The 16,049-nt window shown below is 34.5% G+C and overlaps 3 protein-coding genes across 6 annotated transcripts; 1 reads left to right on the forward strand and 2 right to left on the reverse strand.

Annotated features, from left to right (window-relative positions):
* The first annotated feature begins 364 nt into the window (after positions 1-364).
* LOC127262488 (glutamate--tRNA ligase, cytoplasmic-like) lies at positions 365-4,317 on the forward strand. The gene is made up of 6 exons (XM_051291189.1): positions 365-554; positions 1,193-1,289; positions 1,463-1,616; positions 1,848-2,968; positions 3,338-3,805; positions 3,925-4,317. Exons 1-6 carry the CDS (start codon positions 424-426, stop codon positions 4,141-4,143), a joined length of 2,190 nt encoding a protein of 729 aa, XP_051147146.1. The 5' UTR covers positions 365-423; the 3' UTR covers positions 4,144-4,317.
* Positions 4,318-6,953: 2,636 nt separating this feature from the next.
* On the reverse strand, positions 6,954-8,999 carry LOC127262260 (rhicadhesin receptor-like). Its single transcript, XM_051290871.1, has 2 exons — positions 8,529-8,999; positions 6,954-7,749 (listed from the first exon to the last, which is right to left on the reverse strand). Exons 1-2 carry the CDS (start codon positions 8,644-8,646, stop codon positions 7,211-7,213), a joined length of 657 nt encoding a protein of 218 aa, XP_051146828.1. The 5' UTR covers positions 8,647-8,999; the 3' UTR covers positions 6,954-7,210.
* Positions 9,000-9,682: 683 nt separating this feature from the next.
* On the reverse strand, positions 9,683-15,966 carry LOC127262259 (membrane-bound O-acyltransferase gup1). 4 transcript variants are annotated; one of them, XR_007841104.1, is made up of 20 exons: positions 15,733-15,966; positions 15,584-15,639; positions 15,067-15,248; positions 14,935-14,983; positions 14,476-14,579; positions 14,322-14,380; positions 13,810-13,880; positions 13,485-13,544; positions 13,263-13,376; positions 12,781-12,905; positions 12,625-12,676; positions 11,916-11,978; positions 11,705-11,814; positions 11,524-11,616; positions 11,341-11,422; positions 11,056-11,133; positions 10,718-10,793; positions 10,597-10,646; positions 10,405-10,516; positions 9,683-10,306 (listed from the first exon to the last, which is right to left on the reverse strand). XR_007841104.1 is itself a non-coding variant. In XM_051290870.1 (20 exons), exons 1-19 carry the CDS (start codon positions 15,833-15,835, stop codon positions 10,463-10,465), a joined length of 1,581 nt encoding a protein of 526 aa, XP_051146827.1. In that variant the 5' UTR covers positions 15,836-15,966; the 3' UTR covers positions 9,683-10,306; positions 10,456-10,462. The 4 variants fall into 4 exon arrangements, 2 of the variants coding, with proteins under 2 accessions (XP_051146827.1, XP_051146825.1); XM_051290870.1 differs by having other exon boundaries at positions 10,456-10,516; XM_051290868.1 differs by having other exon boundaries at positions 9,683-10,315; positions 10,456-10,516.
* Positions 15,967-16,049: the final 83 nt, after the last annotated feature.

Consider the following 16,049-nt stretch of genomic DNA (forward strand, 5'->3'; position numbering starts at 1 on the left):
GATATAAATAAATGTTGTTAGATATTTTAAGTATAAAAATAAATGTCTTATCAATGTATTAGAGATTATGAGTCTGGAATTTTTAATAATAAAATTTTAATTTATACAGGTATTAAATATTATTAATAAAATTGATTTTTATAATATAAAAATTAAAAATATATATTTAATTTGATGTTTTTTTTTTTATGGTTTTTTGGAAATAATTTGGAGCTACAAAAAACTCGAAATGAGGTTATGAAAAGTAACGTTAATAATAGATTATGCATCATATAAAACTCAAGGATGTGCAAGATTTGCCCGGAGGGGTATATTGGTCTTTCCAGCAGCGAAAAGTGGAGGTTATTTAGACGCAGACGAAGGCGGAAGTGCATTTCGCTTATTTCAACTCAGACAACAGGAAGCGGCGGCTGGGCTCAGACCATGGAACTAGCATTTCCGCCGGACTCTCCTCCGCTCCACGCCATCGCCGCCGCAAAAATTGGCGGCACTTCTTTGGTTCCTTTCTCCACTCTGCCTTCCGGATCTCTGCCGAGTCTTCTCGTAGCCAACGGGTGATTTCTCCTTTTTTTTTTTTTTTTTTTTTTACTTTGAATATCATGTACAGTGCATTTTTTAGTAGTTCTGAAGCTGAAGCGGTTCTCCGGATGGGTATATACGTGAATCCGATATTATTGTTGAGCATTATTATTAGTATTACCTATTGTTGTTGTTATTGTTCAATGGGAATGGGTGATTTGCCGATCCTTGTGATATAATGAAGTGAATTTGATTAAGTTGATCGAATTATTAAATGAAACAATTAGGCTATTAATCAAATCGTGTGATCAAGTATATTATTTACCTCGAGAATTGGGAACTAAATGTCCTATACACACACACACACACACACATATATATATATATATTCACAATTCGTGATTCACTTGACCTTAAAAATGCACACACTATTCCCCTAAATTAGACAAGAACAAGACAGCCACAGAGACCAGGCTGATGTTTTAAGTGAAATGAATGTCCAAAGAGGATAGAATGGAAGCTCTTCAACAAATTTTGTTGATAGCGATGAAGAATTTATTTACTACAGCTTTGTTATTTTACCTCTTGATATTTAATATGAACTAATGCCATATCTATGTTCTAATAAAGCTGAGTGAACAATGTTGATTTTCTATGGTGACCCCATTATCAGGCAGAGTCTGCATGGAGCAGATGTTATTCTGAGGTATATTGGTAGGATTTCAAATCTGCCTAATTTCTACGGCGAGGATGCATATCAATCAAGCAAGGTGCTTTTTCTATTTTATTTTATTTTATTTTTATCTTGTCAAGTGGTTATATTTCATGGTAAAAATTATTGTTGCTGGAACTATTAAACGCTTTAAGTTTTCAGTCTTAGTTGACTGCTCTTCTTATTTTGTAATGCTAGTACTAACTTTACTGTCAACCATTTCTTTTGTAGATTGATGAATGGCTTGATTATGCACATGTCTTTGGGTCTGGATCAGAGTTTGAGGGAGCATGCAGCTATGTGGATGAATATTTACTTAAAAATACTTGTCTGGTCGGAAATACCGTGTCAATTGCTGATGTTGCAATCTGGGTTTGCCTTGCTGGTAAAGCTCGTGTGTTTCTATTATACTAAGATTAGGGTGCTCCATTTTCAATTTTATGCGAACAAGTTTTCTCCCCTTAATGATAGGGGGTTTATTATAGTATATACTTCTGCCTACTTTTTCTGATTTTTGTGTTTGGTTGATTGTAATTATTGCACTGCGATTATGTTGGTTTGTAAGAATTATTTATGAGTTGATAGTAAATACTTATGCTTGCTTCTTTCATTTTAGCTGCTGGTCTGAGATGGGAAAGCTTAAGGAAGTCAAAAAAGTACCCGAATCTGGTTCGATGGTTCAACTCGATATCTAATGAATATGATGCTGTGCTCTCTGAATTTTCTGCAACATATCTTGGGAAAAAAGGCTCCTCAAAGGCAGCAATGTCCAAATCAAAAGAACCACAGGGTTCTAATGCTCGATCAACTCCAGTGGAAAATGGTGTCCATGCTAATGAAACAACTGGTAGCAAGCCATTTGAGGTAGATCTCCCACATGCTGAGGTAGGAAAAGTGAAGTTGCGATTTGCACCAGAACCCAGTGGTTATCTGCATATTGGTCATTCAAAGGCTGCATTATTAAATCAGTACTTTGCTGATCGGTACAAAGGTGAAGTGATTGTAAGATTTGATGACACTAATCCGGACAAGGAAAGTAGTGAGTTTGTTGACAACCTCCTGAAAGATATTGAAACTCTGGGGATTAAATATAGTACTGTAACTTACACATCCGACTACTTCCCCCAGACTATGGAAATGGCTGAGAAATTAATCCGTGAAGGTAAAGCATATGTTGATGATACTCCACGGGAAAAAATGCAGCATGAAAGGATGGCAGGCATTGAGTCCAGGTGCAGGAATAATAGTGTTGATGAAAATCTCAACTTGTGGAAGGATATGATTGCTGGATCTGAGAGGGGATTGATGTGTTGTCTTCGGGGAAAATTGGACATGCAGGACCCTAATAAGTCTCTTCGAGATCCTGTGTATTACCGCTGCAATTTGACACCTCACCATAGAATTGAAGCAAAATATAAAGTGTACCCAACATACGACTTCTGCTGTCCCTTTGTTGATTCTGTGGAAGGTATTACACATGCACTTAGATCAAGTGAGTACCATGACCGTAATGACCAATATTACAGAATTCAGAGTGATATGGGATTAAGAAGGGTCCATATATACGAATTCAGTCGTCTGAATATGGTTTATACACTTCTTAGTAAGCGAAAACTGCTATGGTTTGTTCAAAATGGAAAGGTTGAAAGTTGGGATGATCCTCGATTTCCTACTGTCCAAGGAATTGTGCGCAGGGGTCTGAAGGTTGAGGCTTTGGTACAGTTCATTTTGGAACAAGTAAGTTGTAATTTATATAATCTCTCTGTTGGAAAGAGAAAGGGTGCATTTACCCCCTTCAAATGAATTCAAGAATGTAAATAGGTTATAATTGTAAGTAATTTATCTTAATTTAAAACTCTAAAATAGCAAATAAAAAGTATCAAATATTTTGTGCTAAAAATCAGTGCTCAACTCTGTTATTGTTTAGGAATATTTTAGAGAGTAAGGGTATTATTTTTAGGTTAAGTGTTTTGGTTGTGCTGTTTATGGAGAGAAGGATTGATTGGTTGTTTTATATTTCTGCTCCTGTATGTAATGGAAAGCATCAGATATTTTGATTCCTTTGACTTTATGAATCTAAAATTGCTTCTCTGCTAAAATCCTCAGGGTGCATCGAAGAACCTCAATCTTATGGAATGGGACAAGCTGTGGGCCATCAACAAAAAAATAATTGATCCTGTGTGTCCCAGGTACACTGCAGTCATTGAACAACGCCGAGTGCTACTAGTTCTGACTGATGGCCCGAAAGATCCTTTCGTGAGGATCTTGCCAAAACACAAGAAGTATGAAGGCGCTGGAGAGAAAGCTGTGACATATTCAAATAGGTTATGGATAGATTTTGCTGATGCTGAATCAATCTCAGTTAATGAGGAAGTAACTTTAAAGGATTGGGGCAATGCAATTGTTAAGGAAATCAAGAAGGACGAAAGTGGTATTATCACCCAGCTAGTTGGAGTTTTGCATCTTGAAGGAAATGTCAAGAAGACCAAGTTGAAGCTCACTTGGTTGTCTGATACCAGTGAGCTTCTCAGACTGACCCTTGTGGACTTTGATTATCTTATTACAAAGAAGAAGGTAACATCTTTTACATTATTGGAATAATTATATGCTGAATTAATTGTTTGTGTGTTGATTTATTTTTATCTCACTATACTTGATTTTATAAGCTGATCCAAATTGTTTAACTATTACAGCTTGAGGAAGATGAAGATTTCATCAATGTGGTCAATCATCATACAAGAGAGGAGACCTTAGCACTTGGGGAGTCTGATATGCGAAATTTGAATCGTGGAGACATTATCCAGCTTGAGAGAAAAGGTTACTACAGATGTGATGTTCCTTTCATTCGACCTTCTAAGCCAATAGTGCTTTTCTCAATCCCAGATGGAAAGCAGCAAACTGTAGCAAAGTAAGCATAATCCTTATTAAATTAAGGTTGAACAGAATGAAAGCTCAAAGCTTGCCATTACAAAAAGCACTTGAATTTTGAACCAAAATTACTTTGCTGAATATCTGTGTTAACTGCTAAATGTTTTCATGCACTTAATCTCTTATCCTTCTTATCTATGCGAATGGTGCTTCTGTAAGCATGGGGGATCATTTGATTACAATAATAGTTTAGGGTTTTAAAACTTTACATATTTTTAAAAGGCAGGAAAATGCTATTATCATACTCTTGTTTTGGTAGGACATAGAAGCTGAGCTTGTCTATACTAGTTTGGTTTCATTCTTGTAGAGAGAGGGAAAAAGCTTCTTATGTAAATTGAGAAAAGACACTTTGTTGATAATGTTGACAAATGGAGTTGGTGAACCAACTAAGCCCCACTAATCTATTTTATCTGAAATCAATCTATCTATCATTACAGCTAATAATAATCTATTATTACGTTACACCCACATCACTTTTAATAATTTTCCTTAGATTAGGCTCATATTAGTTGTGAAACATGATTATTAATTTCTTCTAGGTGCAGTTCTATGATAGTGAACTTATTCTTTCTGCTGCTTCATTGCATTAACTCTATTTGTCAGTGGGAATATCCTATAGCCGTTCTGAAAGAGAGTATGGGCACCTCTCTTTTGGGACCAGAGAAAAGTTGCTGTTTTTCATAACCAAATTAATATATGAGATATACAATAATAATAATAATAATAATAATAATAATAATAATGCCACGTTTGTGCTCTTTCAAACTCATGCTATTAGTATATTAGTAAAGACCATCCCTAATCCTCAGGTTAGTTGTTTATGTTTCCTATGCGCGAAAAGGAATCTCTTGCAGCTGGAAATTAATTTGTTTATGTGTTTACTTGTGCTTTGATTGTTTAAAATTTGGATTTGATTTGTTTTTCTGTTATTTTCCTGAAAAATAGGTATGAAGTGTGGTGTTTGAATAGAAGATAGATATATGGTGAAATGTTATTTTTGTAAAAATTGTCATTTTACCGGTGATTGAGCAGAATAAGGACGAAAGCAAAAGTGAATGGATTTGTGGGGCTTTATTTTGGTTAGTGATTTGGTGAAATAAACTCCTTTATTTATAGTAGAGAATTAGGTGATGTTTCATGTAGCTAATGATTTGTTAATATCTTTCTGTTTTAAAAGTAAGATAGAGAAAGATGTTACTATATTTTAAAGTATTTTTCTGTGCTGTGTGTTTTTGATATTGTGTTGTGTAAAATAAAATAAAAAAGTGCTTATGTTACTGAGTAGCATTAAATAATGAAACATTTTCTTTTACATGTGTATGTATGTGTGTGTATACATTCAATTCAATTCATTTTTATTTTATTTATATTTTTTGTAATTGGGGCAGTTTTGTTTTGGTTTGTGGAATATTTGAGTCTATTTTTGAAAAGTATAATAGTATGACAAAGTTTAGTGTAGAAAATAAGCTAGGAGTTGTTGATAAACTCAAGTATCATAATTCATAAATGGAAAGGTTATTTGTCCTATTGATAATCGTTGCGTGTGCTTGTTAATTACTTAAATTGATTATGACTGCTTTAATTTGTTGAAATGTTTTGCAAATGAAGGCTGCAAGAAATTTCTCCCATTTGGAATTATATTCTTTGCCTGTGTCATATGATTCAACAAAATTGATTAATGAACAAACTGGTGATATTTTGTTAGGTGTATGGAAATTTTATGGTTTATGGATATTGGGACTGTGATGTTACGTCTAACATGCAATTTTATGTTGAGATTAGTCAGTGTATTATGTTAATATGTAATTTTGTATGTTGTTTTCTTAAATAACATAGGTAAAGTATCGAATGTGTTGCTGAATAAAATAAAAGTAGACAATCAAATTATATGATTTACTTTAATAATGTTTATATTTTGGATTGGAAGTATTAATATTTGATATATTGTATAATTATAACCAATAAATACTTGTAAGATTGGGTTTGTTCTTCTTGTATTTTCAGGGGAAAAAATTTAAAAAAACAAAAAAAAAAGCTTATTTTTTCTTTTATAAAATTTTATAATAAATATTATTTTAATAAAAAAATCGAACTTCGAAAATAAAAATAGTAATAATTACTTATCAATTTACATGCTTAATGTGTATTGTAATTAAATATCATCAAATTTGAGGGTGTCTTAATTTTGTGTGTTATCTTTTAGGGGGGTTGAATGCATTTTTGTTTTGTTCTTTTATATTAGGTACGTCCGCAAGAAGGTTATCATTTGATTTTGTATCGTATTTAACATTAAAAATATCTTTATATTTAAATAAATTATTGCATTGTATTTAACATTAAAAATATCTTTATATTTAAATAAATTATTCATTGTATATGTATTATAAGAGACTAATAAACATATTTTTGTTTTCTTTTCTTGATTTGTACTAAGTGTTGATATCATAATTAATATTCAAATATCAACAAACAAAAAGTCAATGACAACTTTCTTGTTGGATGGAGGGAGTATCATTTTTCGTTCTTCGACAAATTATTCATTCTTCTATAATTGGTTTGTCTCCTAATCCATTTTTCTTGTATCTTTCTAAAATTACAATACTCTCACAATTTATAATATAGATTATACAAATATTATATTTTTATATCATTTTTATTATATATTAATATAATATAAATATACTTGAAAAAAAAATGGATAAAGAAAGGAGGGAGTACATTACAAAAGAGACAGTATATTATTGATTTAAATTTTCATTTAAAAAATATACTTTTCGTTACGTTTGAACTATGGTGAATATGAAAATATAATACAAATATAAAAATATTAGCTCAATGACACGCGACACGTAGATGTGATACAAGGAACACCCGACAAGCTGTATTGAAAGGAAGAGATTTCATAAATCTTATTTGTCCTGCCCATCATCATCACAGAAAATCATCAACGACACAAATTTCATTTTATTTTCCGCTCATAAATAAAATAAATTCAACCAAACCAGACGGACCCAATTTAATAATTAAATCAATTCCCATTCATTTGTATTTTCAATTTTTGGGAGCAAATCTGGACTTCATCTTCTCCACCTGCTTCGTCCCGATATGGAACGCCTTAGCGAGCACATCGTCCGGCACCGGCGGCGCCGCCGCGAAGAGGGTGGTTGCGATGGACTGCGTCCCCGGAAGCTGGCTGTTGAAGGCGGCGATGACGGCGGCGGGGGTTTTGCCGTTGTTCTTCTGAAAGTGGACTAAGCCTTTGGGGAAGACGAAGATTTCGCCCTTCTTGATGTGCTTTGAGAAGAGGACATTGCCGGTGGTGATGAATCCGACGTCGAGCTCGCCTTCGAGGACGAAGACCACCTCGGTGGCGCGTGGGTGGGTGTGCGGCGGGTTGAGGCCGCCGGGGGCGTAGTCGATGCGGGACAGGGAAACTCCGAGGGTGTTCAGGCCTGGAATTTTCTGGACGTTGGCGCCGGTGACCAGAGAACCGGCGGAGTTGTTGGTGGCGCCGGGCTTCGCAAGGACGTCGGAGAAGAAGTCCTCCGCCGTCGCATTTGACTTGCAGGGGAACCCGTTCACTTTTATGGCTGTTTTTTTTTAAAAAAAAAAATACAATGAAAGATAGATTATTTCTCTTTAATATTAAAAATATTATTATATAATATCGTATAAATGCTAAGCATTTTTTAATATAATAATTAGTATTAAAAGATGAATACAAAAAATAAATAAAAACGTTAAAAGTTGAACAGAGTAGTAGTAATTAGCAATTATGAGGAAGGTTTGAGAGCGGATCGAATCTTCTGTCTCGTCTCGTTAACACACAATATTCGTATGCACATATTATATTTATCTTTGAAATATAGAATCAGTAGTAGAGTATTAATTTCTCAACAATTTTGGTGAACTCCCGAGTCATAAATAAATCATCAATAATTGATGAGAAGAAAAATAAATGAATATTTAGGGTAGGGTAGGATCTAAATAATAATAGACAGTTGAGTAGAGTAGATAATAGGTAATGGAAAATTGAAATAAAATCGAGAGAGTGACGGCAGGCAATAAATTCAATAAAATGTAATGTGAATTCAATTCCGGCAATGAGGAGGACACTCAACATATACGTTAGTAAGAGAGAGAAGAAGAAGAAGAAGAAGAAAAGTCAGCATCAGAGTAGACACGATTTCAAAATTGGCGACACTTGCACAAATCTTATTAGATCAAAAAGGGGTTTTGCACAAATCGACAAGAACACGCACACACACACACAAGTATGAAAATCAGAAGAAATGCAAAGTAGTAGTAGTAATAATAATAATAATAATAATGTAGAGAGAGAGAGAGAGAGAGAGAGAGAGAGAGATACCAGAGTTGAGATCAGCAACACAAATATCTTGAAGCAAATCTGGATCAGCGCGAACTAAACTCACCATCGTCATCGTCATGAGTACCACAAGTAGTTTACAGGCAGCAGTCAAAGCCATGGTTGAAAAGGGAAGCGGAGGAATTGCAATGAATTGAAATAAAATGATGAGTAGTTGAGTGAGTGAAGAGGAAAAGGAGGTAATTATTATGATTCGTAAAGTAAAGTAAAGTAAAGAAAGAAGAGGAAGAAGAAGAAAGAAGCTTAGTTGAGAGACTTGAGATTGGATTTGGAGGACGACGACGACGAGACGACTAAACAAATAAATAAAACCAAAGATTCAAAGATCAATGGGAGTGATGATGGGTAATATGTGTTTTTTTTAGAGAGAGAGAGAGAGAGAGAGAGAGAGAGAGAGGAAGGTGGGTGGCGAGTGGTGGTGTGTATTTATAAGATGATGATGATGAGAGTAAGAACAAAGCCATTTATTTATAGCACTGCATTCATCACTTGGGTTCACCTCAGACCTGACCACCCTCCTGTCCTGTTTCTTTATTTCTTTTATTAATAATAATAATAATAAGTTGTTGGGGTGTAAAGAAAGAAGGAAATGAGATTTGTAAGAAAAATAAAAACAAAAGAGGCGTCGTCGCAGCGTAGAGTAGACGTAGGCTCTAAGGTAAGGTAAGGTAATAAGCAGCTAACCTAAGCTTAAGTAAGGTAAGTTGCACTCCATTTCATTTTTACATCTCACCTCAATTCATTTTATTATTGTTACCATTATTATTTGGTATGTAACAAATTGTACATACCTTACCTACATGGGAGATGTGTTGATTGGAAATCAATTAGCATCAACTTGATTTGCTCCAATTAATATAACAAATGTTGTGTACCAACAATTCATATCTATATCAACATTTTTCTTGTATTGAAATTAAATTTATTGGATTGCATTACATGTCATTATATTATGAATGAGCTGTCCTGTCCTTGGGCTTAGAAAGGAGCATTGGTTTTGGGATATGTGATAGGTGAAAGTAATAGATTATTTTAAATCTAATTATTTTAATTAAGGATGTGGATAAATTCAAATTCAGATGCAGATCCACTCCCCAAGTCAATGAGGTATCAAACCCTAATCTAAATCACATATATATACATATTTGGAAAACCTTAAAGCAGCAAACCAACATAAATAATGTCCCAAAAAGGATACAAGTTGAACAAACATGGTATTCTGATGTATATATGTATGTTGCAGAAGAAAAACCACAAAAGATCAGATCAAGCTAACAAGAACGAGCTGTCCATTGATTTCAGGAAAGAACAAGGACAATGATGACGACATGATAACATAACAAATTGCTGCTTACGATGATAGGGATATATAGAGACAGACAATTCTTCAAAGGGATGTCCAAGAATTCATTCCAAATGAAGTAAGTTTTAGATGAGGAAATTCTATGTGGATCAGTGTCTCCAAAGCAACCTTACCTGGCAGAACCATATCTCATTCTATTCTACTCTTAAAACGACTCACTATAATAAACAACGCCATCATACCAAACTCTCTTAAGATAAGATGCAATGCAATGCAATGCAATGAATATTAATCGATGAGCAGCAATGAGCGATCGCATATAAATTTCCATTCCCGTTCCACCAATAATAAGTACCTGATTTCTATGTTAACAGACCTGTCCACTGTATTCCAACGGAATGTCAAAAACCAGAGTCTCAAGAAAGTAACATAGTGCGCATTCATGTCATGTCAGCACCTGCAGAGTCTTTAAAGTAAAAATACTAAATTAGCATATAATCTTCGGTGGTGTTGGCTATACTCAGAATAAGAGATACTTGTCGAAATCATTCTTACACATCATTGAACTTGCTCATAAGAAGATATGAAGCTAGACAAAGTGAAGACCTTGATGTTATCGATTTCTCTGGTCCTTCCGTTGCTTGGCATCAGAGATGTGAAACATAAGCTGCACATTTGACTTTATAGGTCAAATTGTAATGCAGAAAGGATGTAAAGGTTTAAAAACATATATGTAACGCTGTATACCTTGGTTCCAATATAAAACGAAAGTAACAACCAGCCAAGTGTGGGCAAACCTGCAAAGCTCATGTTTTTAAGCTATCTGCAGCATTAACGGTACAAATGAGGCTAAAATAGAAGAGCATACCTTCTCTTTTGAGGAAGACAGAAACCAACCAATTAATGCCGGATGGCCCAATTACAAATCCTACAAGATTGGCAACCTGCAGCGGTATAGCTTTCAATCAATCATAAGATTATCATACGTTTCTGTATTGCCCATCACAACTAGAGAACTGATAGAACCTTTCAGAATCATGGTAAATCTGATTCTTAAACCATCTTCAACTTCAAATTGTTGATAAGTACAAGTTAGGAAAAACTACAGCATTGTTCCATACATAGCCAAAATTTTCAAAAATATTAAACAACAATAAAAGGATCTCCAGCATTGCAATTTTAGTGATGATATGGAAAAAGAATTACCATTAAACAGGTTATAGTTACTGCACCAGCTATAGCACTAAGTTCACGGAAAAAAAATTCCCCAGAAGCACCTTTAACCTGTAAAAGAATGAGAGGGCTAAATAAAATTTTTTCGATTTAGAGTCACAATTCAGCTGAGTCAATTTCCTTAAGGAAATAGTATGGAAGATGTTTCCATTTCACAAATTCTAGACTGGACTAAATGTCCATCTAGATGATACATGCCAAGATAATTAATTTCGTTATGTGGGCAAGAATAGAAAATGGTATTGAATCACGAGATACCTGAAAGGCATTCGCTGCTGATTTTAGAAGCATTTCAGGAATGAAAAATATACATGTCAACCAAGCCCAAGAAAGAAGCTTCCTGAAATTGAGGAACCGGGCCATTAACAACTGGACCGCAAGTACCGTAACAGAGATATAAAAGCCATTTTCCAGGGAATAGCTCAGAGAAGCCACCATTACCACTCTAAGTCATGCCAGACAGCAACAAAGGTGAAGATTACCCAAACGTTCAGTATTTTCTTGTGAGAACCCCCAAGAGGTATATATATATACCTAATAAAACAATCAGCCAGAGAAATTTAGTTTCACATATTGCAAAAACAAACAGAAAGTAAGAGGGAAAAAAATGTAATGCATATACCTAACAAGCCATTTGTTGAATGAAGCATGCCAATTTTTCCAAAAATTTTCCAAGTTGTGGCAGTTGTTCACACACTTTGGCATATTCTCAGGAGCCACAATGCCATTAACCTACAGGTGTGTTTTAGGACTCAAAACAATTCTTCTATAATAATTACAGCAAAACAAGGAAAACTTGAACAAAAAATTGAAGTAATTGTGTCACAACATACCAGCGACCAGAATCGGAAGTAGCGCCACATCAGAAAAAATTTCAGCCACATGAAGTTTAGAACCTGTACAGATCAATACATCGCCGAGTTGAGTTATTAAACCCGTGAAACAAGAAAATATCCACCCAAAACATTCATTTGGAAGGTTATGATCAGACATTGAGTTCGTGCTTGGTTCAAAAAGTTGTTCAAGTTAAAATGCACAACTAAAGCTATTCAGAAAAATTTATTATTTTCTTACAGCATCAGGGAAGCCATGATATAGAACAGAGAACTGATCAGTGTTCTTAACTTGGAGTTCAATTTTTAATTTCATGAATATGGCAGAGAAGATTAATATAGAAAAATATCCCTGCTACAAGAATTATGAATGGTAGGATTTTGCGATGCATGGGGACACTTAGCACAGTAAGATTAGCCTGAAGGAAGGCCAAAGCTGTTGCTATTTTAGTTTTCAATCCCAAACTATATTTCTAATGTCAGAAAGGGTTTTCGGACAAGATTTATTTTCGAAACACAATTGATCCAGGCCTGGAACCAAGTTTTTACTGTGAACACATCATTATAATTAGATTTTTCTGTTCAAGTTCACACCTATAAGGACTCCATTATCAGCTATGTATTATGTGAAAAACCATGTGAAGAATAAAAGATTTAGAACTATTTTGAGTTGTACGAGAACAAGAGAACATTAATCACCTTCACTTACCCCATAACCAATAATGAAGACATCCATGGGAGACAGTTGCCTCCACATACCACTGCAAGTAACAAATTAACCAGAAACTTGTAAAAGTTGAAGAGCAGTATTACCCATTTAAAGAATATCAGCTCATAAGCTATATCGTTAAATACTCTCACCCACCTAATAGCAAAGGCATTATAGTAGAAGAAATGGGTCATCAATTCCATTAGGAAAAGACTAAAAACCCAACGAATCCCATACAAAGCCACTTCTCGGGATGAGTACATGTTCTGGGGTGAATCCAACTGTTGCAACCCATGAAAAGTCATTTTGAAAGTTCTTTTAGCAAAATCATAGTCTACAGAATATATATACATGGATAATGTGAAGTAGACAGCTGTTATTAACTTGGGAATGTTATTAAATAAGAAATAAGAAAAAATAAAAGTGTAGCAAGTGTATTGAGGATGTATCCAATCAAAATTACTCTAACATACTTGCATTCAGCATAACATACTGTTTATCCCATGTCATGAAATATTGGCATTTTTTTCACAAAACAGTTGATTGTTCAAGGTATCATGGTACAAATGTGTGTGTGTGTGTGTGTGTTCGTATTGGTTTCATGAGGAAAGAAATAACAACTTATAGGCATACCAAACCTGTGAAGCAAATGCATTGAAGCTGATAATCGGTCCAGCAATGTAAAGAGGTGCATAGAACAAATACGACAAGTAAATTGGAAATGTGAACTTGTCGTTTGCAACTCTTCTCTCCTGGAAAATATAGTGATAAAGGTGATCATGAAAACTCAAAATTTAGAAAATTGTTGAGCTACATGCATATAGCTAGCCATGGTATTACAAACTACAGCAGTAGTTCACCTGTAAGAGCAGATAGCATGTCTTGCTTGATGAGCAATAGCTGCAACGCTGAATATGCTTCTGTCACAGACAATAAACTATTAATTCTTTTATATATATATATATATATATATATATATACACACACAAATATAAAAGAACAAATAGATGTCTTAACATTGTCCTACCAGTTTGATACAATATTATTACAAAATAAAGTGTATGAAAAATAGAGTTTCATTCGTTAATTTGTCATTACGTCAAAAAAATGTAGGCAAGATACCAATCATGTTCAATTATAACCCATGTATGAATACTGCCAGCAAAACGACACCATAAGTCATACCTCTTCATCAATACGATGACATTGATCAGCCCAATGGTAGTCATACCCAAAGCTTATCATTCGCAGAACAACTGCAAATGAAAATGAAGGAAAAATAGATAACAAATATTCAATGCTGATACTTGTGCTTTATGCCGAATGTAGGTTATTAAAGCAATTAGTTGTAGTTAGTACTGTGGGCACATGTAATTGCTACTAGGTGAGGCTCATTTCTACTGATATAAAGTGAATATATTGGTACGATGACAACCAGGAAAAATTCAACCTATAGAAAGCATTTATAGTAGGTATTGCATCTGCTTCTGAGTTTTGGTCAAACTCATTAGTTATTATCACCAGCCATTTGTGTTACGAGATTTGTTATATGTGTTCTTTCCTGTACTGAATCAAAAATAAATTATTTAATCATAAGATAGTAAAAGCCCCTTGAATGATGTGATATAATAGCAGTCCTAGATTATGGTCTGATAACAACAGAACTATAAAGCTTCTTCATCAAGGATAAATCATACCAAAGTTAAAACAGATATGCCATCTGAAGGTGCCTCGAAAATTATCCAAGTAAGCCCAGCTTTCACAACACCAAAATCAACAGAAACTTGATAATCGATATTCAGGGTTGAAAAAGAACATGTGATGTAATGTCAGAGGCCCAAAAATCCTTACCCAAAACTGGAGAATTGATATCCCTCATAAATACGATTGCATACAAGAAATGATAAGTTAAAACCCCAAAGCACGATTGAGAAGCATTTTGTCCCTCCCAATATCTGCAAAAACAAGTATCTGGTAAACATTAAACATTAGAAGACCAAGAGGTACAATCATAAGTATATTCAGTGATAAGAAAAAAAAAATTGAACTCAGTGCAAACAGGAACGTGAGCATATTAATAAATGTCTTTCCAATTAAATCAAAGCACATTAAGTCTTCACATAATCGATCCCATAACCTGCAAGTGCAAAATCTGCATTACCAAAGAGGACCCAATAATATCACACTATTATTAAATAAGACAAGTGCTATTAGTCTCATTACAGTTTCATTGAGCAAATGTATGCAAAAACACAATAGACATTCAGTGTCAATTAAATAGAAGAGACATCAAACTTGAAGTAATCACACCTTCACAAGGAAAAAATTAGCTGAAGCAATACAGATGACGAATATGATGCTGCCAGAGAGACAAAAAAGGGAAAAATCATTAAACAAACCATTAAAGCTGGCGCAAAGCATAAGAAAATTCTCTGCATTTACCAGGCTTCGTGCAGATAAGACAGATAAGCCAAAGAAATCAAAAGCCAGACCATAGACATCCCATTCGCTTTCAAACAAAATACTTTTCTAAGCACATTTGCAATCGACGTAAAGATCCCGAAAACTACAGAGAGTATTGTTATGTTTCCCCTAAAATTTCTCCATTGGGAATCAGAGATGTCCTGCACCAAAACAATACCAAGAAATACCGTGAAAACCAAAATATGTTGGACAGACCATTTGAATTGAATAGATGAATGCCTTCTACATAACAAAAACAATAATTAATATGACATCAATTAACAAGAAACGGATGCAATGAGTTGATTTTCATCCTATACATCTACTTTCACCCCCAGTTCGAACATTCCACCCTTCAAAATCCATTCATCCATTTTCAAACTAGTTGAGCTTAATAAAAGCCTATAATGAACAACACATAACCTGTTCCATCAAGTATAATATAGATTACTGCTCAAATTTAACAGTCAGTAATATCATGAGCTGAAAAATATACGTTAAGTCGACCAGCAATCCAGCCGGCGCGTAAACCATTAAGCTTGGCGTAATGATCTGCGATTACAATTAAGCCACGAATATAAATTCAGTAGTAGATCAGAAATGACAGCCCAAGCACATCAATAAGTACACAAAATATAATTGTACCGTGGGAAAGGCGGAGAGAGCGACGAATGACAACTATGTAGAAAACGAGAGCGTAAAGAACGAGAAATATGAGCTCTTTCTGCCGCCAAGAATTGCTCTTCATTGCTGGGTTTGGCAATACCCTCGTGGGATAGCAAAATCAAATTAGAGAAACGGCGATTCCCATTCAAGAATGGAGTGGAGTCGATGCTGGGCAGTTGAAAAATGCACCGAAGGAATGACACTACTGTTTTGGGGGGAAAAGGAAATACAGAAAGGTTCAAGGTTGATTTCGCAATATAGTAGAAGTTATTGAGGCTATTTTGAATAATAATAAA

The sequence above is a fragment of the Andrographis paniculata genome, unplaced genomic scaffold, assembly GCF_009805555.1.
Source record: "Andrographis paniculata isolate CXL003 unplaced genomic scaffold, ASM980555v1 Contig65END, whole genome shotgun sequence".
NCBI lineage: Eukaryota > Viridiplantae > Streptophyta > Magnoliopsida > Lamiales > Acanthaceae > Andrographis > Andrographis paniculata.